General features: G+C 48.5%; 1 protein-coding gene across 1 annotated transcript in view; it reads right to left on the bottom strand.

Moving 5' to 3' along the window:
• Positions 1–200: 200 nt before the first annotated feature.
• Positions 201–27,094, bottom strand: part of grm7 (glutamate metabotropic receptor 7) — a 98,830-nt gene continuing 71,936 nt past the window's right edge. The window contains exons 5-9 of the mRNA XM_088005882.1: positions 26,155–26,292; positions 21,768–21,968; positions 19,947–20,086; positions 12,881–13,816; positions 201–596 (exon numbers count right to left, since the gene is read on the bottom strand). Coding sequence (XP_087862008.1) covers positions 291–596; positions 12,881–13,816; positions 19,947–20,086; positions 21,768–21,968; positions 26,155–26,292 — 1,721 coding nt within the window. The 3' untranslated portion in view covers positions 201–290. The remainder of the gene's footprint in view (positions 597–12,880; positions 13,817–19,946; positions 20,087–21,767; positions 21,969–26,154; positions 26,293–27,094) is intronic.

Here is a 27,094-nt window from a genome sequence, read left to right as displayed (position 1 = left end):
ATAGTCCGGAAAATACGGCAGGTGAAATTGGATCATTTCCACGTCACACCTGACGATCACTCACAGTACACTAATGTGCCGCGGAGCAGTGGTTGAAAAACACTGTGTTAAGACACGATGGGAAGATCATAAAGGTTGACTTTACAGAAAACCGCCACTTTAAAAGCTGAATCTTGTTCTTACTGGTGTTTTCTTTAATATTTAACTTTTTTCTGCTTTAGCTCCTAATTCAGGCGGATGCAGCTCAGGAAAAGCTGCTGGTCAGCAGGAAACTCCTGAAACAGCAGCGTTCAGACCATGCGGGTGATAAACATGAGGGTCGCGGGCCGGCCGGAGCCGCCAGACTCACTGTTGGGCTCCAGGTTCTCGCACAGCTCCGTCTTGGCCTCGCCGTTGGGCCGGTCGGCGGCCTTGTGGGACAGCCGGGACGACATGGTGGCGGCGGTGACCACGGCCTTGAAGGAGCGCTTCCTCTTCTGGACGTTGAGCTCCGGGTGGAAGATGATGACGTAGACCTTGGGCACATAGAGCAGGCCGAGGGCGACGGAGGCGCTCAGGTTCATGGAGACGGTGAGGGTGGAGGTCTGGATGTAGAGCTGGGGGCAGAAAACACCAGATTAACCAGGAACCGCAACAGCCCAGTCTGACTGGACGGAACCGACTGGACGGAACCAGATAGAACCGACTGGACAGAACCTACTGGATGGAACCAGATAGAACCGACTGGACGGAACCAGATAGAGCCGACTGGATGGATCCGACTGGACGGAACCAGATAGAACTGGCTGGACGGGTTTTACAGTGAAGGATTGTTTTTATTGCCATGTGTGTTCCTGACCAGCAGCCCCTGGTTCTGAAGGTCCATTAAGAGTTTATATCCTGTGGATAACGCCAAGGGTTAAAGCTGCTCTTTCTGCATCTGAGGTCCAATCAGACAACAGCATCCGGTGAACAGCCAATCAGACTGCAGCTCAGGCCCAGGGTTGATTTGCAGACCAATGAAAACTTTTCAACCTTCTCCAGTCAGGAGCACCTGGAGGAAAAACAGACTTTTGCCTTCCGATCAGAGCGAAAGAAAACCAAAGATGGAGTCAGACAACAGTCAGAACCAGAACAGGGTCAGATACACATCAGAACCGGATCAGAACTGGAACACAAGATGACATGTCAGATAGAGCAGAAACAGCAGCGGTTGTTATTGGGATTCAGGTCACTACTTCCACTAATGTGGGGCACTCACTGTGTGTCTGTGTGGGTGGGAGTGTGTGTGTGTGTGTGTGTGTGTGTGTGTGTGTGTGTGTGTGTGTGTGTGTCTGTGTGGGAGGGTGTGTGTGTGTGACAAGCAGAAACATTGTTTCAGAAGGGAAAGCACTAATTGATCCTGATCCCACAGACGAGAACAGATAAGAAGAGAAGCAGCAGAATCAGAGACACAGAGATCGTCCTGATCTGCTGCCTGCTTATCGAACTGCAGGCCACTAACAGGCTTAAGAGGCGGCTAACAGGCCGCTAACAGGCCACTAACAGGCGGCTACCAGGTGGTTTACAGGCGGCTAACAGGCCGCTAAGAGGCTTCTAAGAGGCGGCTAACAGGCCGCTAACAGGCCGCTAAGAGGCCACTAACAGGCCACTAACAGGCTTCTAAGAGGCGGCAAAGAGGCCGCTTACAGGCCGCTAAGAGGCGGCTAACAGGCCGCTAACAGGCTTCTAAGAGGAGGCTAACAGGCCACTAACAGGCCTCTAAGAGGCGGCTAACAGGCCGCTAACAGGCTTCTAAGAGGCGGCTAACAGGCCGCTAACAGGCCGCTAAGAGGCGGCTAACAGGCTGCTAACAGGCTTCTAAGAGGCGGCTAACAGGCCGCTAACAGGCTTCTAAGAGGCGGCTACCAGGTGGTTTACAGGCGGCTAACAGGCCGCTAACAGGCCACTAACAGGCGGCTAACAGGCTTCTAAGAGGCGGCTAACAGGCCGCTAACAGGCTTCTAAGAGGCGGCTACCAGGTGGTTTACAGGCGGCTAACAGGCCGCTAACAGGCGGCTACCAGGTGGTTAACAGGCGGCTAACAGGCCGCTAACAGGCGGCTACCAGGTGGTTTACAGGCGGCTAACAGGCCGCTAACAGGCGGCTACCAGGTGGTTTACAGGCGGCTAACAGGCCGCTAACAGGCGGCTACCAGGTGGTTTACAGGCGGCTAACAGGCCGCTAACAGGCTTCTAAGAGGCGGCTAACAGGCCACTAACAGGCCTCTAAGAGGCGGCTAACAGGCCGCTAACAGGCCGCTAAGAGGCGGCTAACAGGCTGCTAACAGGCTTCTAAGAGGCGGCTAACAGGCTGCTAACAGGCTTCTAAGAGGCGGCTAACAGGCCGCTAACAGGCTTCTAAGAGGCGGCTACCAGGCCGCTAACAGGCCACTAACAGGCGGCTACCAGGTGGTTTACAGGCGGCTAACAGGCCGCTAAGAGGCTTCTAAGAGGCGGCTAACAGGCCACTAACAGGCCGCTAACAGGCCACTAACAGGCCACTAACAGGCGGCTACCAGGTGGTTTACAGGCGGCTAACAGGCCGCTAACAGGCTTCTAAGAGGCGGCTCACAGGCCACTAACAGGCTTCTAAGAGGCGGCTACCAGGTGGTTTACAGGCCACTAACAGGCCGCTAACAGGCGGCTACCAGGTGGTTTACAGGTGGCTAACAGGCCGCTAACAGGCCAATAACAGGCCGCTAACAGGCGGCTACCAGATGGTTTACAGGCGGCTAACAGGCCGCTAAGAGGCGGCTAACAGGTGGTTTACAGGCGGCTAACAGGCCGCTAACAGGCTTCTAAGAGGCGGCTAACAGGCCACTAACAGGCGGCTAACAGGCCGCTAACAGGCTTCTAAGAGGCGGCTAACAGGCCGCTAACAGGCCGCTAACAGGCCGCCTGGTTTACAGGCCTGGTAGTGGCCTGTAAACCACTACCAGGTGGTTTACAGGCGGCTAACAGGCCGCTAACAGGCTTCTAAGAGGCGGCTAACAGGCCACTAACAGGCCGCTAACAGGCCGCTAAGAGGCGGCTCACAGGCCACTAACAGGCTTCTAAGAGGCGGCTAAGAGGCCGCTAACAGGCCGCTAAGAGGCGGCTAACAGGCCGCTAACAGGCTTCTAAGAGGCGGCTAACAGGCCGCTAACAGGCTTCTAAGAGGCGGCTACCAGGTGGTTTACAGGCGGCTAACAGGCCACTAAGAGGCGGCTACCAGGTGGTTTACAGGCGGCTAACAGGCCGCTAACAGGCGGCTACCAGGTGGTTTACAGGCGGCTAACAGGCCGCTAACAGGCTTCTAAGAGGCGGCTAACAGGCCACTAACAGGCCTCTAAGAGGCGGCTAACAGGCCGCTAACAGGCCGCTAACAGGCGGCTAACAGGCCGCTAACAGGCCGCTAACAGGCTTCTAAGAGGCGGCTACCAGGTGGCTAACAGGCCACTAACAGGCGGCTACCAGGTGGTTTACAGGCGGCTAACAGGCCGCTAACAGGCTTCTAAGAGGTGGCTAACAGGCCACTAACAGGCTTCTAAGAGGCGGCTAACAGGCCGCTAACAGGCCGCTAAGAGGCGGCTAACAGGCTGCTAACAGGCTTCTAAGAGGCGGCTAACAGGCCGCTAACAGGCTTCTAAGAGGCGGCTACCAGGTGGTTTACAGGCGGCTAACAGGCCGCTAACAGGCCACTAACAGGCGGCTAACAGGCTGCTAACAGGCTTCTAAGAGGCGGCTAACAGGCCGCTAACAGGTGGTTTACAGGCGGCTAACAGGCCGCTAACAGGCTTCTAAGAGGCGGCTAACAGGCCACTAACAGGCCTCTAAGAGGCGGCTAACAGGCCGCTAACAGGCCGCTAAGAGGCGGCTAACAGGCCACTAACAGGCCGCTAAGAGGCGGCTAACAGGCTGCTAACAGGCTTCTAAGAGGCGGCTAACAGGCCGCTAACAGGCTTCTAAGAGGCGGCTACCAGGCAGCTAACAGGCCACTAACAGGCGGCTACCAGGTGGTTTACAGGCGGCTAACAGGCCGCTAAGAGGCTTCTAAGAGGCGGCTAACAGGCCACTAACAGGCCGCTAACAGGCCACTAACAGGCCACTAACAGGCTTCTAAGAGGCGGCTAACAGGCCACTAACAGGCCGCTAAGAGGCGGCTAACAGGCCACTAACAGGCTTCTAAGAGGCGGCTAACAGGCCGCTACCAGGTGGCTAAAAGGCCGCTAACAGGCCACTAACAGGCCGCTAACAGGCCGCTAAGAGGCGGCTCACAGGCCACTAACAGGCTTCTAAGAGGCGGCTAACAGGCCGCTAACAGGCCGCTAACAGGCCACTAACAGGCGGCTACCAGGTGGTTTACAGGCGGCTAACAGGCCGCTAACAGGCTTCTAAGAGGCGGCTCACAGGCCACTAACAGGCTTCTAAGAGGCGGCTACCAGGTGGTTTACAGGCCTCTAAGAGGCGGCTACCAGGTGGTTTACAGGCCACTAACAGGTGGCTAACAGGCCGCTAACAGGCCACTAACAGGCCGCTAACAGGCGGCTACCAGGTGGTTTACAGGCGGCTAACAGGCCGCTAAGAGGCGGCTAACAGGTGGTTTACAGGCGGCTAACAGGCCGCTAACAGGCTTCTAAGAGGCGGCTAACAGGCCACTAACAGGCCACTAACAGGCCTCTAAGAGGCGGCTAACAGGCCGCTAACAGGCCGCTAAGAGGCGGCTAACAGGCCACTAACAGGCCGCTAAGAGGCGGCTAACAGGCTGCTAACAGGCTTCTAAGAGGCGGCTAACAGGCCGCTAACAGGCTTCTAAGAGGCGGCTACCAGGCAGCTAACAGGCCACTAACAGGCGGCTACCAGGTGGTTTACAGGCGGCTAACAGGCCGCTAAGAGGCTTCTAAGAGGCGGCTAACAGGCCACTAACAGGCCGCTAACAGGCCACTAACAGGCCACTAACAGGCTTCTAAGAGGCGGCTAACAGGCCACTAACAGGCCGCTAAGAGGCGGCTAACAGGCCACTAACAGGCTTCTAAGAGGCGGCTAACAGGCCGCTACCAGGTGGCTAAAAGGCCGCTAACAGGCCACTAACAGGCCGCTAACAGGCCGCTAAGAGGCGGCTCACAGGCCACTAACAGGCTTCTAAGAGGCGGCTAACAGGCCGCTAACAGGCCGCTAACAGGCCACTAACAGGCGGCTACCAGGTGGTTTACAGGCGGCTAACAGGCCGCTAACAGGCTTCTAAGAGGCGGCTCACAGGCCACTAACAGGCTTCTAAGAGGCGGCTACCAGGTGGTTTACAGGCCTCTAAGAGGCGGCTACCAGGTGGTTTACAGGCCACTAACAGGTGGCTAACAGGCCGCTAACAGGCCACTAACAGGCCGCTAACAGGCGGCTACCAGGTGGTTTACAGGCGGCTAACAGGCCGCTAAGAGGCGGCTAACAGGTGGTTTACAGGCGGCTAACAGGCCGCTAACAGGCTTCTAAGAGGCGGCTAACAGGCCACTAACAGGCCGCTAACAGGCTTCTAAGAGGCGGCTAACAGGCCGCTAACAGGCCGCTAAGAGGCGGCTAACAGGCCGCTAACAGGCTTCTAAGAGGCGGCTAACAGGCCGCTAACAGGCTTCTAAGAGGCGGCTAACAGGCTTCTAAGAGGCGGCTACCAGGTGGTTTACAGGCGGCTAACAGGCCACTAACAGGCCGCTAACAGGCGGCTACCAGGTGGTTTACAGGCGGCTAACAGGCCGATAAGAGGCTTCTAAGAGGCGGCTAACAGGCCGCTAACAGGCTTCTAAGAGGCGGCTAACAGGCCGCTAACAGGCCGCTAAGAGGCGGCTAACAGGCTGCTAACAGGCTTCTAAGAGGCGGCTAACAGGCCGCTAAGAGGCGGCTAACAGGCTGCTAACAGGCTTCTAAGAGGCGGCTAACAGGCCGCTAACAGGCGGCTACCAGGTGGTTTACAGACGGCTAACAGGCCGCTAAGAGGCGGCTAACAGGTGGTTTACAGGCGGCTAACAGGCCGCTAACAGGTGGCTACCAGGTGGTTTACAGGCGGCTAACAGGCCGCTAAGAGGCGGCTAACAGGCCACTAACAGGCGGCTACCAGGTGGTTTACAGGCGGCTAACAGGCCGCTAAGAGGCGGCTAACAGGTGGTTTACAGGCGGCTAACAGGCCGCTAACAGGCCACTAACTGGCCGCTAACAGGCGGCTACCAGGTGGTTTACAGGTGGCTAACAGGCCGCTGAGAGGCTTCTAAGAGGCGGCTAACAGGCCACTAACAGGCGGCTACCAGGTGGTTTACAGGCGGCTAACAGGCCGCTAAGAGGCTTCTAAGAGGCGGCTAACAGGCCACTAACAGGCGGCTACCAGGTGGTTTACAGGTGGCTAACAGGCCACTAAGAGGCGGCTAACAGGCCGGAGACGGAGCTCTGAGCTCCACCCAAGGCAGGTTAAGTGGATCGTTTATCTCTTTAAGCTGAGCTCTAATAAGGGCCTCACTGTCTGTTTTACAGGAACTCACATTATCATCTGATCAGAGAGGAAAATGTCAGAAACACGAGACTGAAATGATGATCTGTAGTCTGATCGTCTCCCAGAGACCAAACCAAGAAAAGCTGCTTCACTGGATCTGGTGGACCAACAGGCCTGAACAGGAAGTGGTGACAGGTTCTGCTTCCTTTGGGAGGAAAACCAACATGTCCACCTGAGAACAGAGGCAGCTGCTCCCGGATCACTCCTCTGCCGGTTTCACCCCGAGATAAAGCCGGCCGCTCGGCCCCAGATGGAAGCACGGAAAACTCATTTCCAACAAGCATGAAACAAAACCAAACAGGTGCATAATCTGGAATTTCCCTGGTTGTTTACAGACAGTAATGATTCTGTATGCAAGCCTGTGATTCTGAAGACATTAATAAATAAATCTGCGAGATTCTCTCCCTCATAACTCAGGCTTTCAGCAAACAGAAATAATTTTAGTGATTCTGATCCGAAGGAGGATAAGCATTTTAGTGGGCGCATGTAAACTTCTGGTTTTAACTGTACATATGCATGCATATCATGGATTCTATATTTACAAAATCTGGAGGGAAGACAGAATTTATCTAAATTATTTACATCAATGTAAAAATGAGCAGACTTTTTAACATTTGCAGAATAACTGAGTGTTTAGTGGTGTGAAAGAATGTGAGCAAAGCAGAAAATAGCAGAAAGGATAATTACAGCAGCAGGAAGAGAACGTGAGGAAACGGTGTGAATATTAGAGATGCTCTTCAGCCTCAGTTCCTCTCTTTGTCACTTTTAGCAGAATATTTAACTCTGAAGCGTTTTATCTCTGGATGTTCCTTTCATTTCTGTAAACACTCCACATCATTACTGATGCTTTTCTTTCTCTATCTGACCCACTTTTCCACAAGCAAGAGGCTCACAGCTGCCGGCCAATCACAGAGCAGCACAGCTCTTCACTCCCTCAGTTCCTGAACCCCAAACTGGTTTCATCCGAGATGTTCATGTGGTTCTGCTTCCCCCTCAGAGACTTGCTAACGTGACACAACGCTAACGTGACAACGCTAACGTGACACAACGCTAACATGACAAAGCTAACGTGACACAATGCTAACATGACAACGCTAATGTGACAACGCTAACGTGACACAATGCTAATGTGACAAGTTAGCGCCAACTACCATTAATCAGAAGTAGAAGAAAAGGAACCAATCACAGTCCCTAGAAGACACCAGTCGACCACCCTAGCAACTGGGCGACCACCCCTAGCAACGGGGCGACCACACCTAGCAACACGGGGCGACCACACCTAGCAACGGGGCGACCACACCACCCCTAGCAACGGGGCGACCACACCACCCCTAGCAACGGGGCGACCACACCTAGCAATGGGGCGACCACACCTAGCAACACGGGGCGACCACACCTAGCAACGGGGCGACCACACCTAGCAATGGGGCGACCACACCTAGCAACACGGGGCGACCACACCTAGCAACGGGGCGACCACACCTAGCTAGTTTCTTACACATTTGCTACATTGACGTCTAGTTTCCATCAGTGAACAGTGAATCTAAAGTTGCTCAGCTGCTTTCAGGTGTTCTGCTCCAGAGGACATAAGGAGAAGGACCAGGGTGGGACCAGTGATCAAGGTCACTGGGGCAGGTGGAGGACGAGTTGGGAGGAGAGACCTCTGATCAGTGAAGGAGGAGCAGGAGGAGGAGATGTTACAGGAAGTATGTAGAGATGTAACAGGAAGTATGGAAAGATGTTACAGGAAGTATGTAGAGATGTTACAGGAAGTATGGAGAGATGTAACAGGAAGTTTAGAGATGTAACAGGAAGTATGTAGAGATGTAACAGGAAGTATGTAGAGATGTTACAGGAAGTATGGAGAGATGTAACAGGAAGTTTAGAGATGTAACAGGAAGTATGTAGAGATGTTACAGGAAGTATGGAGAGATGTAACAGGAAGTATGTAGAGATGTTACAGGAAGTATGTAGAGATGTTACAGGAAGTAAGTAGAGATGTAACAGGAAGTAAGTAGAGATGTTACAGGAAGTATGTAGAGATGTTACAGGAAGTATGGAGAGATGTAACAGGAAGTTTAGAGATGTAACAGGAAGTATGTAGAGATGTTACAGGAAGTATGGAGAGATGTAACAGGAAGTATGTAGAGATGTTACAGGAAGTATGTAGAGATGTTACAGGAAGTAAGTAGAGATGTAACAGGAAGTATGTAGAGATGTTACAGGAAGTATGTAGAGATGTTACAGGAAGTATGGAGAGATGTAACAGGAAGTTTAGAGATGTAACAGGAAGTATGTAGAGATGTAACAGGAAGTATGTAGAGATGTAACAGGAAGTATGTAGAGATGTTACAGGAAGTATGGAGAGATGTAACAGGAAGTTTAGAGATGTAACAGGAAGTATGTAGAGATGTAACAGGAAGTAAGTAGAGATGTAACAGGAAGTATGTAGAGATGTTACAGGAAGTATGTAGAGATGTTACAGGAAGTAAGTAGAGATGTAACAGGAAGTAAGTAGAGATGTTACAGGAAGTATGTAGAGATGTTACAGGAAGTATGTAGAGATATAACAGGAAGCGTGGAGAGGCCATCTGCAGCAGCAGGCTGATTCTGTTCTCTGAAGCTCTGCAGCAGCAGATCAGTGGATCTGTTTATCTCCTGCCTCTCTCAGGTCTCAGCGTCCCTGCTAAGCTTCAGAAAGCCTCCCTGCTCCACCGCTGATCTCTGCTGTCGGAGGCAAAGCGCTCAGGTTTATTTACGTCGCCCAAATCACACGCTACAAATCTGCCCTACGGGACCGTAGACTCTGTGGAGCGGAACCGGCTCTGCTGACCTCAGAGCAGCTTAGCCTCTCGCCGCTCACGCCCGTCACCCTGGAGCTGCTTCATCCTGTTATCTGGCTCTCTGAGGTCTGCGGCGCGTCGCAGCCGGCTGCAGGTTACGGCTACCAGCGGCGTCTCCTCCACTGGGAGAATGAAGCCATGAGCTGAAGGCTGAATCGGGTTTTTAATCAGAGATGTGATTCTAGATTTCTGCTCCTGAATCCAATAAAACAGACCATTAGATGGTCAATGGTGCCGCTCCTTTAAAACCAGTCCTTAATAGGAAAATGTGGAGCCGTTCAAGTGTCTGGATGAGGTGAATATAATTAAGACTGCAGCTAAAACATTTTCCCAGTAAACAATTATTCTGACCATTTATGGCACATTCTGCAGAGTTTTCATTTAATTTCATTTTATACATTAGAAATACATTAAAGAATGTAAAACTACAAACTATTCATTTTCTTTTTAAAGAAGAAAATAAATATTTTAAAGCATTCCTTCACTGAGGCTGGATCATCTGTAGCAAAGATTGAATCTGCAGCTACAGGAATCCTCTACACTGTAAAAACACAAAATCTTACTATCAACTATTTCTGTCCAGTTTCTACTACAAATATCTCAGTTCAGTTGAAAGAAATAACTTACAAGTAACTTTTCAACAAGATATAAGAGTTTGATTCAGTCAATAATTTCTTAACACTGACAAAAAATAACTAGTTCTTTTGGCAGATTATTTTACATAAAATGCAGGAAAAATGTTGTTTTATAAGTGAAATGATCAGTGGAACCAGTACTTTATTATTCAATAATTATTGACTTAAACAAGCTTATACATCTTGCAGAAAAAGTTAGTTGCAAGTTATTTTGCCTTATTTGAAGTGAATTACGTTATTGTCTCTAGAAACTATTTTTTGCAGCCCAGACTAACTGAAGAGCTTCCAGGACAGTTTCCTCCCGTCCAGCTTCAGATGGAAAACATCCGGATGTTTCAAACTGGATGTTCTGCAGAAAATAAAGAAAACATTTTTATTATTTGTTTTTTCTGCTTGTTTCAGCTGTTTACCTGCCCTGTGGTTGAACAAATGGGCCGTTTTTCACTTCTGTTTAAGAGTCATTTAATTTTTTTTCTGAAATAGAAAATAAAAATCTAATAATTTTAAAATATTCGCTGGTCCTTTTCTGACACAGACGAAGAGAAACGCGTTCACATCCTGAACCTGCAGCAACACACTGAGGCTTGTTTCAGTGTTTCTGTGCTACTAAAGCTGCAGGTGTGTGAATGCAAGCAGCTGAGGAGGGTAAAGTCTGTGTAAAGCAGGGAGATAACAGGTAAACACTCTGCTGTCTGACTCGCTCTCCCAGATATCCCGCCGCCTCAGACTGCTGCTCCCAGCCGCCGAGCCGCAGCCTTTCAGATCCTCCAACAAAGAGGAGCAAAGTCAGCCCAGGCCTGCCTGCAAACACAAATCCTCACACAGACATGAAAACATCTGCAGCAAGAAACAGTCGACAAGGCCGAGGAGATTCCTGAGCTGCAGCTGAAAAGCTGCTTTATGTGAGGACGAGCCCAGCAGGGGGTTCAGTTCAGCTCCGCGCCGCTGAGAAAACCAACAGGAACAGAACCGCCGGGTCAGTCCGGTCCCACTTCTCACTGCTGCGCGCCGGCAGGAGAACAGGAAGCATCGAGAGGGAAGCGCCACGTCGCTTCGACGCTGCGGCTCAGGAATCACACCCAGAGACGCAGGTTTTATTTCCAAACATGTTCTGCCCAGTTTTCTGGGTTTTCCCTCTAGTTGACCCTTGACCTCCAGCAGCACTAAGGAGGCGGAGCCTGTAAGATCCATTCAACAAGATGGAGGTGATAAAATCAGCAGCAGCTAACATCTGTTAGAGGTTTGAAGGTTTAAGAGAACCATATTTTATTTTCCTCTTTAAAACAGTTCAGTTTATTACAAAGAGTCCAAACTATAATATACAGAAAAATATAATCAGGTCATGCAGACGTTAAATAATTCATCATGTTCACTTTACTATTCTCAAAAGTTTTTAAAGCTAAACTTTAACTTCAAAGTTTAGCCTGAAGCTAAATATTAAGTTTACCAACTAAATATTATGGCTTAAACTGAGAATTTAATTATCAAGTTAATATTTACTTTGAAGCTAAATGTGGACAGCAGGGGGCAGTAGCTCGTTAACTCTTCGTCACCTTCAGGGCCGAAGCAGCAGCAGGTTTTCTGAGGCGTGAAGACGAGTTTATTCTTCATCCAAACAGTTTGCAGTTAAAGCAGATGATTAAATATTTCAGAAATTCACGTCAGTAGAACAACTGAGTTTAACACTGATGTCAAAAAACATTAGCCACTGAAAAATTCAAGATGGCCGCCATCTTCACTAAAAACCAAAATCTACATGATGATCAATGAAGATTTATTTTTACACTAAAATTGCCAATATTAATCACAGATTAATACTTTTAGTGTCAAGTTGTACATAACTGGACACAGAAATTATATTTATTTCTATTAAGTACATTTTTGAACTAAAATGGCCAATTATATGAATGTGATTATTGTGGCATCATCAAAGCCTACGCATTCTGAACTATGGAAATCATATACATTTTCTTTATCTAGTGTTTCTCTGGTAGATATTTTTCAAAATGGCCGCCATGGTTGTAATGGAGAAAATATGTTTACACTAAAATCAGCAGTGGTTATTGCCAGTGGTGGCTACGGCTAACCCAACAGATTCACCAACTGCTAATTCACTAAACAAGAATCTCAGTTACAGTAATGCTAAACTGCTAAACACATAAAAGAATTAGCAGAGGCTAACGCTACCCATTAAGATGCTAACCTTTCAGTTGGAGTTTGCTGTTTGTGATTTTGCTGCATATTATGACATTAAAAGGCAGAATTAAGTATTTTCCAGGTACACAGAACCATTTTAAACACAGTCAGGTAACTGTGTTACCTTCAGTCGTTATAGAAATGAAAATACATCAAATATCACTTAAAAATATTTAACGCCTTGAAATTGGGCCTCTGTCTCTTTAAGAAGCTCCTGCTCTTTCTGAAGCTCCGCCTCCAGGAAGTCATCCAACATGGCTCCTCTGTTAACCCTTTAACGTTTTTATCAACGTTGCTCTGAGCAGCAGCTCCTACAATGAACTCAGCAGATGTTTGCTAATTGCTGCTGGCTAGTCTGAAGGAGCTGAGTGCAGAGTTGCAACACTCCAGGTCTGTTTTTGTTGAGGGAATAACATAACAGGATGTAAAGCTCAAAAAATGTAATTTTACGTGTTAATGCCTCATGAATAGGATGGACGTCGTCAAGATGAATCCAAACAGAAAAAGAGAAAGTTTTAAGGCAGTAATTGGCTCAAAAATGGTGGCCATCTTGAAAAATGACTGACATCCTGAAAGTCAAGTGGCGAATGGAAAACACAGAACCTGAAGGGTTAGCATGCTAATGCTTGTAGGTTTTCACAGTAAAAAGCTGCAGTATGACGAAGCGTTTCCTACCTTCTCTGCAGACTGAGCCGTGCCGAAGAAGATGGGGATGAAGGCCAGCCACACGATGCAGGTGGTGTACATGGTGAAGCCGATGGGCTTGGCCTCGTTAAAGTTCTCCGGGACGCCCCGGGTCTTGATGGCGTAAACAGTACATGTCACCATCAGCAAGATGCTGTATCCCAACGAGCAGATGATCTGCAGATCTGTGATGTCACACTTCAACACGCCCCGCGCCAGCTCGGGGTCGATGGTCCTCTGCTCGTCGAAGTCCACCACGGTGTTGGGCGGGTCCACCCCGAACCAGACCAGAACCCCCAGCAGCTGCACGGAGATGAGGCTGAAGGCGATGGCCAGCTGGGAGGTGGGGCTGATCAGCCGCGGCGCCGTCACAGACTTCTTGCCCTGCTCGAAGATGCGGTAGATGCGGTTGGTCTTGGTGAGCAGCGCGGCGTAGCTGATGCACATCCCCAGACCCAGGAAGACCCGCCGGAACGAGCACACGCCCACGTCCGGCTTGGCGATCATCAGGAAGGTGATGATGTAGCACAGGAATATTCCGGTCAGGAGGACGTAGCTCAGCTCCCGGCCCGACGCCCGGACGATCGGCGTGTCGTTGTAGCGCACGAAGGTCGCCATGACGAAGATGGTGGCAATGATGCCCAGCATGGCCAGGAACACAGGGATGACCGCCCAGGGCGAGTGCCACTCCAGCTTGATGATGGGTATGGGCCGGCAGGAGGTCCGGTTGGCGCCGGGCCGCATGTTGTAGGCGCAGAGCTTGCAGCTGAACTCGTCGGCCTGGAACTGGTATCCGTCGCAGGGCTCGCAGTGCCAGCAGCACGGCATGCCCTTCACCACCTTCTTCCTCTGCCCGGCCCTGCAGGGCAGGCTGCACACCGAGACGGGGACGTCCTGCTCGCCCCGGGGCCACCGCAGCTCCTCCATCTGCAGGCAACAGGAGGTCAGAGGTCAGCTCTACACCGCTTCTACATCAGCTCGCTCAGCACCGAGCGTCTGGAGGAAACCGATTATAAGGCCAAATATTTACAGCAGTAATTTGGGTTATTACAACATTATAAGAGGAAAAAACATGAGGGCTTATTTTTAATCTTGTTCATTTATAGATGTCACAGTTTCAAACTAAATAATTAGCAAGCTAAATATTTAGCTTGCTAATTATTTAGTGAGTAGCTCTGAACTAAATATTTAGCTTGCTCAGCGCTAAATGTTTAGTTAATAAGCAGATTCACTTGTTGTGAAGTGGACTATCAAAATAAAAGCTGGATCTTTGCTGATTCGTTGCTGTTGCTAAAACGGCTCATCGTCTGTTTCAGCTGAAATGTTGGCAAGAAGAAAAGAAACGATAAAAAAATAAATGACATGAAGTGAAGGAGGAGATTACAGTTTGAAAGATCCAGCTTTTATTTTGGTAGTCCACTTCCAGAAATCAACAAGTGAAATTGCATAATGTAAAAAACATTTAGCTATGAGCTGCTAAATATTTAGTTTGAAGGTAAATATTTAGCTTCAAACTAAATAGTTAGCATGAAGTTAAATATTAAGCTTGCTAACTAAATATTTATAAATAAATGAATAAATAGCCCAAATTATTGACAATTTCTGTGTAAATTCATAAACGGCGCCCCAAACATTTCCTCCTGACGCCCAGAAGTAAACTAACTCTGAGGACGAACATCGCCGCGCAGAATCGCAGCGACTTCAGATGAACCAGGGAGGTCAGAGGTCAGACAGAGTTCTTAGCTTCACCTGTGACCTCAGAGCTGCAGCCTGACTCAAAGTGGCACAAGAATGTTTTTATGACTCAAACCCGTCCATCCGTCCAGCAGAACCGCAGCCGGACTGACCGCGGGTCGGGTTTAAGCCTTCAGTAATTCAGCCGTCTGTTTCTGCTGATCTGATCTCGACTCGGCGTCTCTCAGGTCCAACATGTCCCCTCGTCTCTGCAGGCTCAGGGTTCTGAACTCTGCCCGTCTCACAGGGAGGAAGTGAGACGTGAAGCTGCTCTGGGTCAGGCCAGACCCAGCAGAACCGCCTGCAGCCTGCTGGGATGCGCGTTTCCCTGCTTTTCATGCAGCTCTGCTGAAAATCTGCATTTCTGTGTCGTTTTCTGTCTCCAGCCTGAGTGAACCGGGAAACTGATGTGAGCACAAATATCCATGTAAACAAACGATCATTTAGGGCAGGGGTCCCCAAACTACGGCCCGCGGGCCGGATCCGGCCCGCCTCCTCATTTGGTCCGGCCCACTGAACAATACCAGAGACCATTCAGTGTTTTTTTTCATATATATGTGGATTTTTCTTCAACCACCAGGGGAGCTCTTGAGCAGATATGAAACTTAATTTCCCTCAATGGAATATATAGTCAGTACCAGTCACCGTTTCGCTCACGGTTTTTTTCCATTTGCATTCTGGGTAAAAATCCATCTACAAACGCGAATATGTCGTCGGCAGTAAACCCGCACGCCCCGGTCCACAGTTTCACCCCCCCCCCCCCCCCCCAACAAAAGTTTTCTAAGGTTTCTTTCTCGAAAAACTAAGACGGCCCCCGACCAGAAAAGGGAACAGCTATGTGGCCCTCGCAGGAAAAAGTTTGGGGACCCCTGATTTAGGGTGTGGAGCGTTTATATGTCAGTCCGTCGTTAAACGTGCGTCTGAAAGGTTCCTGTACGGAGCACCAAGCAGGCCAAAAAGGTGTGAAATTTTCTGCTTTCACTGAAAGTTTTTCTGTTTCAAACTTTCATTCCTGCCTTCCTGGGAGAAAAATGCTGTGTAGTTTGACTGACCTGTGGCCACAATTTTCATACTTTAATATTTATCTAATTTCCCTCTGGGATCAATAAAGTATTTTTGAATTGAACAAAGGGAGCAACTGAGACACATGTAAATGAACCACACCACCAGCGAATGACAGGTTGCTTTCATCCAATCAGATTACTCCTTGGATGCAAACAGAACCAATCACAGCCAACGAGTCAAAAACTCCAGGAAGTTTTTGGATTTCAGAAAAACAACAGGAGGTGGAAAACTTGGATCTTGCAGCCTAATAATTCGAGTTACTTTGTGGATTTCAGGTAACATTTCTTATTGAGCTCCTTTGTGATGACATCATTTCCTGTCGACTCACCTCTGCACCACTGGTCGGATGCAGAAACGATCCTTCGTTTCAGGAAGTTTGCAGTAGGTGGGAGGTTCTCTGTGCCACCTGCAGGGGGCGCCGCTCGCTGCGCTCCGGCTGGAAAGATGCATGATGGGAGCGCCGATCAGCCGCCATCTGGGATCAGAATCTGGCTGTGGATCCGGAGAGGCGGACGGGAAGCGTCGACCCTCCAGATTCCCTTAACCAGACATCAGAGCTGCGATCAGAGAGCCGGGCCGGCGCCGCCCGACCCGCCTGCATCTCTGACAGACAGCACCAGATAAGGGCGGTTCTGATCCATGAGAACTTAAAGTTCCAGTTTTTATCCTCAGAACGGCTTAAAGAGAAAAACCAGAGAGAACTTTCCTTCTGAACTGGTTCTGAGTCCTGCAGAACCAGAACCGCTCAGCCGGACCTCAGCCTGTTAGAAACCAGCATCATCTGCAGTCATCACTGTAATCCAGGCGGGCAGGAAAAGTTTCTGATTTTTATTCTTTGTAGGAAAAAACATTTTAAATGTGTTAAAAGAAAAGCACTTAGTTTTCAGATTCTTTTGGGTCCGACTGAATAAATGTATTGGATTTGGGTCACTTCCTGTGGAAACGCTGAACGTATCAAATAAATTTGGCGGAATAAAGTCGCCCTGTGGTTCTGGAAGTCCAGGTTGCTCTGAGAGGAACCACCTGCTGCTGGTGCTCCTCCTTCCACTCAACTTTCCACCACCATGCTGGACGGAGCAGCCGGTTTTCTGTCCTGTCGGGTCAGCGGCCCGGAGCCCGGGAGAACAGAACATTCTGTGAAAATCCTGCTCATTGATCCGATGAAGCGTTTTAATCTGAATTATTGAACCCAGAATGAACAGAAATGAAACCATGAATCTGATTTTATGAACCGGATCGTTTTCTCACTTCGGTTAGAGTTTTAGTTTCTGTCTGTTTCTGTGGAAGTGTCGGGTTTTCGGGCCGCTGGGCCGGTCCCGCTCAGAACCTGGAGCATCAGTCTCTGTTGGTTCTGTTTAACGGAGTGGATCGTTTGTGGGTTAATGTTCAGATGTTCCAGCATGAATCAGAAACCAGCTGAGCCAGAAAATTAAACTGTGATGAAGGTTCCTGGTTCTGGACGGGTTCCAGGCCGACCGGGTCGGAGCCGTCCAGACAGTCCGAAAGGATTCGGGCTTTTAACTCAGTCATCAGAGAAAAATTCAATTTTATAAAAAATGTCTTCATGTTATTCAGTCGTTTATATCAGTTTAAAACTAAATATTTAGTTAACAGGCTAAATGTTCAACTCATTTAAAAAGATGATGAATAATTAAACTTTAAAATAATAATAGCAAAGTAAGTTGAGCTGAGGCTAATATTTAGTTAGCAATTAAATAAACTAATTGCTAACTAAATAATTAGTTTATTTATTTAAACTAATTATTTATTTAAATTATTCTGCTTAATCCCAAACTAAATATTTAGCTTAAAGCAAAATGTTGAGTTTGAAGCTAAATACGAACTGAATTAGCAGCAGCTCAGCTAGCTGTGGCTAATCAGAGCTGAACATTTAGCTAAATAATAAAATCCAACAACAAATTAAAATAAACATGAACAAAATTAATAAGTTAACTAGAAGTTGAATATTTAGTTTATATTATTATATTATATATAGTTAAATATTTAACGGCCGTTCAGGAGCTCATTATTTAAATAAATATTTAGTTTGACTTTTACAAATGAATGAATGACTTTAAAAATGTAACCCTTAGTTTTTAATGACAGCCAGCTGGTTCTGGACCGGCAGAAGTCCGACAGAGACCCATCAGAACCGGAGCCACAGAGACCCATCAGAACCGGAGCCACAGAGACCCATCAGAACCGGAGCCACAGAGGCCCATCAGAACCGGAGCCACAGAGACCCATCAGAACCGGAGCCACAGAGACCCATCAGAACCGGAGCCACAGAGGCCCATCAGAACCGGAGCCACAGAGACCCATCAGAACCGGAGCCACAGAGGCCCATCAGAACCGGAGCCACAGAGACCCATCAGAACCGGAGCCACAGAGACCCATCAGAACCGGAGCCACAGAGACCCATCAGAACCGGAGCCACAGAGGCCCATCAGAACCGGAGCCACAGAGACCCATCAGAACCGGAGCCACAGAGGCCCATCAGAACCGGAGCCACAGAGGCCCATCAGAACCAGAGGCTGAGCCACAGAGACCCATCAGAACCGGAGCCACAGAGACCCATCAGAACCAGAGCCACAGAGGCCCATCGGAACCGGAGCCACAGAGGCCCATCAGAACCAGAGGCTGAGCCACAGAGACCCATCAGAACCGGAGCCACAGAGGCCCATCAGAACCAGAACCGGAGCCACAGAGGCCCATCAGAACCGGAGCCACAGAGGCCCATCAGAACCGGAGCCACAGAGACCCATCAGAACCGGAGCCACAGAGGCCCATCAGAACCGGAGCCACAGAGACCCATCAGAACCGGAGCCACAGAGACCCATCAGAACCAGAGCCACAGAGGCCCATCGGAACCGGAGCCACAGAGGCCCATCAGAACCAGAGGCTGAGCCACAGAGACCCATCAGAACCGGAGCCACAGAGGCCCATCAGAACCAGAACCGGAGCCACAGAGGCCCATCAGAACCGGAGCCACAGAGGCCCATCAGAACCGGAGCCACAGAGACCCATCAGAACCGGAGCCACAGAGGCCCATCGGAACCGGAGCCACAGAGGCCCATCAGAACCGGAGCCACAGAGGCCCATCAGAACCGGAGCCACAGAGGCCCATCAGAACCGGAGCCACAGAGGCGTCTCCTCTGAACGGCGGCAGAGCGTCAGGATGATGGATCCGCTCCCTGGACGTCCCCAGGCGTCTCCGTCTGCTAACGGCCGGTTCAAACTCAGGTTAGCCCGGTTACTGCGCCGCGCCGACACATCAGGCTCCTCCGTAACGACTCCGCCGTCTGCAGCAGCGCCGCCGCCAGACACCCAGGAGTTATGAGGACGGCGGCCATCATGGGAAGCATAACGGCAACGAGGCGCCGCCGTTCAGGAGAATTATTTAGAGACGGGAAAGAGCAGAGACGTGGCTCTGCATGCAGAGCAGGACAGAGGGACCACAGAGGGACCCGTCCACCGTGTGCTGGGGACAGAGGGACCACAGAGGGACCCGTCCACCGTCTGCTGGGGACAGAGGGACCACAGAGGGACCCGTCCACCGTGTGCTGGGGACAGAGGGACCACAGAGGGACCCGTCCACCGCCTGTGGGGGACAGAGGGACCACAGAGGGACCCGTCCACCGTCTGCTGGGGACAGAGGGACCACAGAGGGACCCGTCCACCGTCTGCTGGGGACAGAGGGACCACAGAGGGACCCGTCCACCGCCTGTGGGGGACAGAGGGACCCGTCCACCGCCTGTGGGGGACAGAGGGACCCGTCCACCGACTGCTGGGGACAGAGGGACCACAGAGGGACCCGTCCACCGACTGCTGGGGACAGAGGGACCACAGAGGGACCCGTCCACCGGGTGGGAGACAGGCGAGACTAAAACGGGTTGGACAGATCAGGTCCTGAAACCAGAATCCAGTCCTGGTTGGGGACACAGAGACAAAATGAAGTGGGACAGACGGATGGACAGCTGTCCATGTCCTGCTGGTGATCAGGACCGACGGAAATTATTTCCTTTGTTCTAAAAAACAAAAGTTCTGCAGTTCAACCAGAAACTGAAAATCTTCCTGCAGACGTGATTCCGGGTTCTGGTTCCCTTCCTCCAGGTTCTTCAGCGGTTCTGTTCTGTGAACCGGTCCAATTCCTACCTGACGCCACAGCAAAGCAACACGCAGTTCCTTACTGACCACCAGAGGGCGATCTGAGAAACAACCAGAACCCGGTCAGAACCAGAACCAGTATCAGACTCACGTTGAGCTGCAGCGTCTCGGTCCACTGTCCCACCGCTCTGTATCCCGACCCGGTTCCGTTGCTCCGCTGGTACTGGAACAGGTCGTAGCGACCCGGAGCGTCGCCGTTTCTGTTGAACGTCACCGAAGTGCCGGCGCTTCCTGTGGAGGGAGAACAGGGTCAAAGGTCACATTCACCTGATTGGCTGATTCAGCAAGGAAGCAAAGATGAAGCAGAAACAGAACCGGACAGAACCAGGTTCTGACACTGTGGATGGAGACATGAGGGATGAACCCGACAGCTTCCCGTTTGGTTGTTTGATAAATACGTCAAAGTTTAATAACGTGAAAATCGTTTTCTGTTTTTCAGTCGATATTTAACGCAGCATAAAAACTGAACTATGATAAAGTGATTCAGCAGGTTCAGGCCTGTGGGGAAAGATGGCCGCCGGCCTCATGCAGGAGAAAACTCAGGACTTTGGGGAAACCGCTGCTGATGGAGGAGCTTCAGAGGATCTTTAACGTTTTCCAGTCGGCGTTTCTCAGGGATGAGAGCCTGAAAACGCGACGTGGAGCTTTAACCTGTGGAGGAGACGGCGTCTCTCTGCCGTCGTTTAGTTCCTGTTTACGATCATCTGGAGCGTCTTTCTGCCGCCGCAGCGTCTTCCCTCTGCGATCCTTAACAAGACGAAACGTCGAGCCTTAAGATGCAGGCGGCGATTTAACCACCGCAGATTAAACACCGAGCGGCGGCGGCCTCATATGGACGCCGTCTCGATGGAGGCTCTGCTGTCGCAATGCCACGTTTCATTTTGGAGCAACTCTGGCGGCCAGCGGCTGGAAAAAAGCATCTCAGCCTCCGATTTACTGGCTGGCAAAGTTCCTGTAGATTCTGCTCCAGTCCTCTGACTGGAAACCAGGAGGCAGCGGCCCAGTTCAACCCGCTTTGGCCCGACTCCGGTCCGTCTGCCGATTAAGTTAAAAGCCCATCTAGGGACAAGTGCTGCGAACGAGCTGTTGCTATTGCACCATGATGCAAACATGGGATGATGTTTTATTCAGTTTGTCTGTCAATGTGTGTCTGTCCCTATCAAATAAACTTGGAAAAAAAAAAAGTCCGGTTTGGCTGGTGAGTGAACGCTAATCGACCTCTGACCTCTGGTCCACCTCGTCTGGGTTCGGCTGAAGTGAACTCTGGTTTGGTTTGAATGTGAACGTCAAGCGGATCAGAGACCGCTCTAAAAGAGGACCACAGTGCAGGGCATTCTGGGTAAATCCAACCAAAGCTAACGTGCTAGCCCAGCGCTAGCAGCAGAAATGGCTCCTGGTCTTTAGCCTAAAGAGAAATCCTCCAACCGCTAAAATCCTCCATCTTGTTTCCATCTGGTGAAACAGGAAGTTGCTCTCAGTGTCTTCAGAGGTTTTTGTGTCGTTTCCTCAGTGGTTCTTGGTGCAGCGCCCCCACAGGCCAGGAGGGGAACAGGTTGGTTTGACTCAGAGCAGCTGGAGGTGGAGCAGGTGATGGAGTTCTGGTTCTAATATAATCGATTCTACCATCCAGTCTCATTATGACCCTTTAAAATGAACTCATCAGTTTCCATCCTGCTGTCTGACTCCAGAGTTTTAGTCTGGATCTGATCTCTGTGAGTCAACATGTGATTTATCCTCCAGCTGGGAGAAACTGTGATGATGGAAGGCTTCAGGATGAGAGTCACGTTTTCCTTCAGCGTGTTTATGACGCGGAGCAGCCGGGTGTTTGTCACTCTGACGCCCTGCAGCCTTGGACCGTAGCGCTGCGGCTTTATGGGCCGCAGAAGGCCGGCGCCGCGTCCGGCCCACTCACCGTTGAAGCTGACGCTGCGGATGTACTTGAGCAGCTTCTTCCCGCCGGCCAGCTCCATCTCCGGGCAGATCCCCGACACGTCGGGACACAGGTCGCGCTGCATGTTGTGCAGCGCGTGCGCTATGGCGTACACGGCGTCGATCACAAACTGCACCTTCCCCTCCTGCTCGTACTTGGAGTCGACGCCGATCCGCTCCTGACCTGAAACAGAGACCAGAGGAGAAAATGAGCGAGAGGGAAGATCTGGAGGAGCCAGAGAGGAACGGGACTTTAACTGAAACATTATAATGTTCTCACCAGACCTGATTGGGCCTCCAGACCTCCTCACAGGTATTACACCAACTAAATATTTAGTTTAACTAAATATTGAGCACAGAGCTAAAGATTTCAGCAAAATGCTAATTCAGTTACCAGTAGCCAATTTAGCTGATTTATCTCTGAGCTAGCTAAACATGTAGCTAGCTCAGAGATAAACGTTTATGTTCAGCTAAATATTTATTTAATATTAAATCAATGAAATATTTAGTTTAACCAAATATATCGCTTCACACTAAATGTTTTGTTGGTTAACTAAGTATTTAGCAAAGAGCTAAATATCCAGCCGGTCTCAGGTGTCAGCAGGTTTTCCCTCCTCAGAGCCGGTCAGAAACCCTCTGGACTCTCCAGGCTCCATGTTTTGCGGCGCGGCGGCTGAATGTTATCTCCCCAGCAGGAATCCCCGTCCGCCTCAGCTCTCAGTGACGCCACTTATCTGTCCTTCGTCCACGCGTCCCTCAGACGCGGCTGGATAATGTTATCAGGACGGCAGAGCGGCTGTAAACGGCTGTGGTCCGTCGCCATGGCAACAGGCTGCAGCTGCAGCAGCAGGACAACCGGCGCAGGAACCACCAGGACAGGAGGACGGCATGTGTCCACTCTGTCCGTCCAGCTCCGATGAGGATCCTGAACTGCTGGTCTGATCAAGTCCTTCAGCATTTCAGGCCAGGTTTTAAATATACAGTTTCATTATTACTATTACATAATAATAACTTAACCTTGATTAAAAATAAAAAGTCTCCATACAGAATAGGATGAGGGCCAAAAAAAAGAAAAACCTGAGTCCCAGAGCCACAAACGGCCCACGAACCACAGTTTGGACACCGCTGCATTAAATCTGTGATAAATTAATCCTAATTATCGTGTTAAAGTCCTCAGGTTGTCTTTCTGCTCACGAGCCCGGCCCATTAACCGGTTCTGACTTTCAGGCCAAATCCAGGCTTAGCAGAACACGAAGGATCCTGGGTTTGTTCTGCGGGTTCTGGACCGGAGGGTCCGACTGCTCTGTGCTCGTCCAGAACTGGCAGCTCCGTCCTGGAGAACAAACTGTTTCAGGGAAATGAGACTCTGACGATAAATTAGACGGAGCAAAAAATCAGAGGCTCCAGAGTTCATATCGTCCAGAATCAGTCAGCCAGAGACGGAAATGAGAGCCAATAATGGAGGAGGGAAATGAACCTGATCAATACTCCAAACAGAACCGGTTCATTAGCGTTCGGGCCGGCTCACACCTTCACACCGCCTGAGCTTCACAGATCGGAGAGCAGCTGCTGTTTTCCACCGCCGCGGCGTTTCCACGTTTCCACCGCCGCGGCGTTTCCACGTTTCCACCGCCGCGGCGTCTGAAAACTGAGGCGATGCAGAGAGTCCGTCTGAACCGACCCAGACCAGGAGAACCAGAACCATCACTAACAGTTAAAAACTGTCTATCGGTTCAGAAGTTCATCTCTCAGCCTTTAAACGCTGCGTTTTTGTCATGTCGGGCAGGTCTGAGCAGTCAGTATCTTCCCTCAGGACAAAACTCCAATCACATCAGAAGAAATTTTAACTTTTCTGTGATTTAAAGGTTTCAGAAGAATCTGGAAAACGAAAGAGGATCATAACAGGAACCAGAAAATATGAGGGGCCGTTTAGGACAAAATTTACGTTTTGTCTCTCACACACTACTAAAAACTCTCGCATACTCAAAAAATACTAAAATGTCACACACACAAACGTTAACTTTCTCGCTCACATACACTGCTAACAGCTCGCACACACACACAGACGTTTATCTCTCACATACACAAGACTAAAGTTGAACACACACACACAGTACTAAGACTCTTTTTGAATGTGTGAGAGTTGTCACGGAAGAGGCGGGGCATAATTTTTGGATCAAACTGCGCATGCGTAGATCCTAAACTATAATTTTCCATTTTTGACTCACTGTATGTTGTATTACTTAGTATATTTGTGCTTTTAAATATATATAAATATATTGAAACTATCTTTCAATAGCTACCTTATATTAAACTATGTTAAGGACAAATGTCAAACATAGTGCAAATATTTTGAAAACAAAGTAAAAGATCTTGCAGGTATATTAATCTCCTTCCTCCTTCATCAGAAATGAAAAATTATAAATGCACACTATGTGTTGGGAACCTGTGTTTGTTGACTGACTTTTATTTGTCAGGCTTACGAGACAAAAGCTGAAAAAAGATCGATTTTCTTCGCTTTCAAAATAACACAAAACAGCGAAAAAAGACCTCCACACCAGACCTCGTTTATTTATGTATGTATTTTTATTTTGATAGCTGCCGATTAAACTGAAAGTTACACATTGACATGATCATATGAGTAGTTTTTACCGAGAAATCGATCAGAAGCGCCGTGAAAATGGTCAGATTCACCGGATCCACGTCTCTGGCTGCAATGCGCGCTCCCGTCACAGGGGGCAGATTTTCACGGGGGAACAGAATTTCTCACAAGACCTCTTAATAATTCCTGTAATGCTGCCACCCAGTGGACAGATTGTACTACAGCAATTTTGCTATTTTTAATCAATCAATCAGATTCATTTATTTCTATAGCACATTTAATCTACAAGAAAATTAAACGTTCTATATATATTTAAAATATATATAGCACAAATATACTAAGTAATAGAACATACAGTGAGTCAACAATCGAAACTTATAGTTTAGGATCTACGCATGCGCAGTTTGATCCAAAAATTATGCTCCGCCTCTTCCGTGACAACTCTCACACATTCAAAAAGAGTCTTAGTACTGTGTGTGTGTGTGTGTGTTCAACTTTAGTCTTGTGTATGTGAGAGATAAACGTCTGTGTGTGTGCGCGAGCTGTTAGCAGTGTGTGTGAGCGAGAAAGTTAACGTTTGTGTGTGTGTGACATTTTAGTATTTTTTGAGTATGCGAGGCTATTTTGTTGGAGTATGCGAGAGTTTTTGGTAGTGTGTGAGAGACAAAACGTAAATTTTGTCCTAAACGGCCCCTCATAAGAAAATGTTTCCTTCCAGTGTTTAAACTGAAACAAAATCAAATGATTAAATAATAAACACTGAAAACAAAATTCAGTGTTAAAAATAAAAAAGTGACTAAATGAAGTTAAACAACTTACAATAAAATTCAAAAGACAAAAAAGCAGCAAAGTATCTGAAATAAAATAAACCCCCAAAAAAAGGAAATAAAATGAAACTGGATGGATAAAAAATCACTTTGCTAAAATCTGATGGTTGGAGAATCTAAACAACAGATTAAAACTATAAATATCTTTGTTGTGCAGCTCGTATGTCTATTCTGTAACGATAATCATTTTTTAAATATTATATATTTTGTAAACATAAACGAATGAATACTGAAGTGTACTACGGCCATTGCAGATAAAATAAAACCCAAAAAACTCAGAAAAGTAAAAAATCTGCTAAAAAAAAATTCTGAAATTTTCACATTAATCTCAGAAATTTTATAGAAAAAACTTGGAAATTTCTGAGTTTTAAAGCTGAAACTTTGCTAGAAAATCCAACAAATCTTCAGATTAGAACCAGAGAAAAGTCTAAATTTTAAAAGTCAAAAATGTTCGACTTTGGATACTCAGAAAGTTAAACAGTTTTCAACTTTTCAGAAATGTCCATGTTTTTCCTTTTGGTGGACCTTTACTCGTTCTTCTTCTCTAACGCTGCTGTAAACTACAGACACTAAAATGAAAAATGATAATCGAGTCCGGCAGCACGTTGCATAAGACTGACATGACATGAACATGAAGGATCCTTATGAACGTCCATGACTGACGTAAATAATTAAAAGTCCTTTAAAAGTGCCAACTCTGCATTATTTTTTTAAATAATGACACTTTAATGCAAATTGGCACTTTTAAAGGACGTTTAATTATTACTTTTAAATTATTTACCGAATGACACTTCAGCCATGGACGTTCATAGAGACTCCTTCGTGTTTATGTCATGTCAAAGTGCTGCCTCCAGTCCTCCTCTATTAATAAATAAAAGGTTTCTGGTATAAACCTGATACACAGATGAGAAAAGCAGAAATGTCGCCGGCTTCACACCGACCTGTACACTTCCTGCTGCTGTCGTCCTTCTTGGAGGAGCTCATCAGCTTGCAGTTGAAGTTCTCCTCCCAGTACTCGGCGAACCAGACGTTCCTCCGGTTGTTCTCCAGGGTCCGCGACATGAAGTAGGCGTCGAAACCTGGAAGACAGCAGCAGCAGCAGCGGCTTTTATTCACAGCGTCCTCCGGAGTGTGCAAGTGTTTATCTGCTCGTCTTCAAGAGGCTCGGCTCAAGTGGAGTCAGAGGGGAGAGCTTCCTCCTCCTGCTGCAGGTTGCAGCTGCTGCCTGAACGCAGCGCCGGGAGGAGCAGCATGGAGGACAGGACGTCTGCTAAGCTTCCTGATTATTAACAGATCAACAACAAAACTAAAGATCATTCAAAGAGTCGTCAGAGTGAAGCTGCTGCAGACACGAGTCGCTTTTTAATTCCTCTTTAGTCAGTCAGTCAGTTTTTATTTCTATGATCAGAAACGTTTGGACGGCTGAACCCAGAGCAGTCTGAGGTCCGGACGTCCCAGAGGGGACAGGAAGTCCTGGAGGACAAACGTCTCTGAGCTCAAACTCCGGCTAAATATGAGCGGCACATCATCCAGCTAGCTAAAGCAAACATTTAGTTCAATATTTAGTTAGGCAAATATTGAAATTACAGCTACAGGAAGCTATTTTGCTAGCTAGATATTTATTTAGCTAATATTTAGCTAATGTTGGCTAAATATTAGCTAGCATTAGTTGGCTAGCTGATATTTAGTTACTTAGCTAAACATTGAGTTGGTTATGTAGCTAGCTAAATATTGAAAATGGAGCTAGATATTCAGTTTACAATCTGATATTTACTGTAGCTCCTATTTAAATATTTAGTTCATATATGCAAATTCATTTGTCAGTAAGTGGAAGTGGACTATCAAAATAAAAGCTGGGTTTTAGAGCTTCACTATAAACTC

This window comes from Poecilia mexicana, unplaced genomic scaffold (assembly GCF_051168715.1).
Source record: "Poecilia mexicana isolate PSO_F unplaced genomic scaffold, ASM5116871v1 scaffold_5, whole genome shotgun sequence".
In the NCBI taxonomy this organism is placed as follows: Eukaryota; Metazoa; Chordata; class Actinopteri; order Cyprinodontiformes; family Poeciliidae; genus Poecilia; species Poecilia mexicana.
This window is presented reverse-complemented; position numbering and strand designations above follow the sequence as displayed.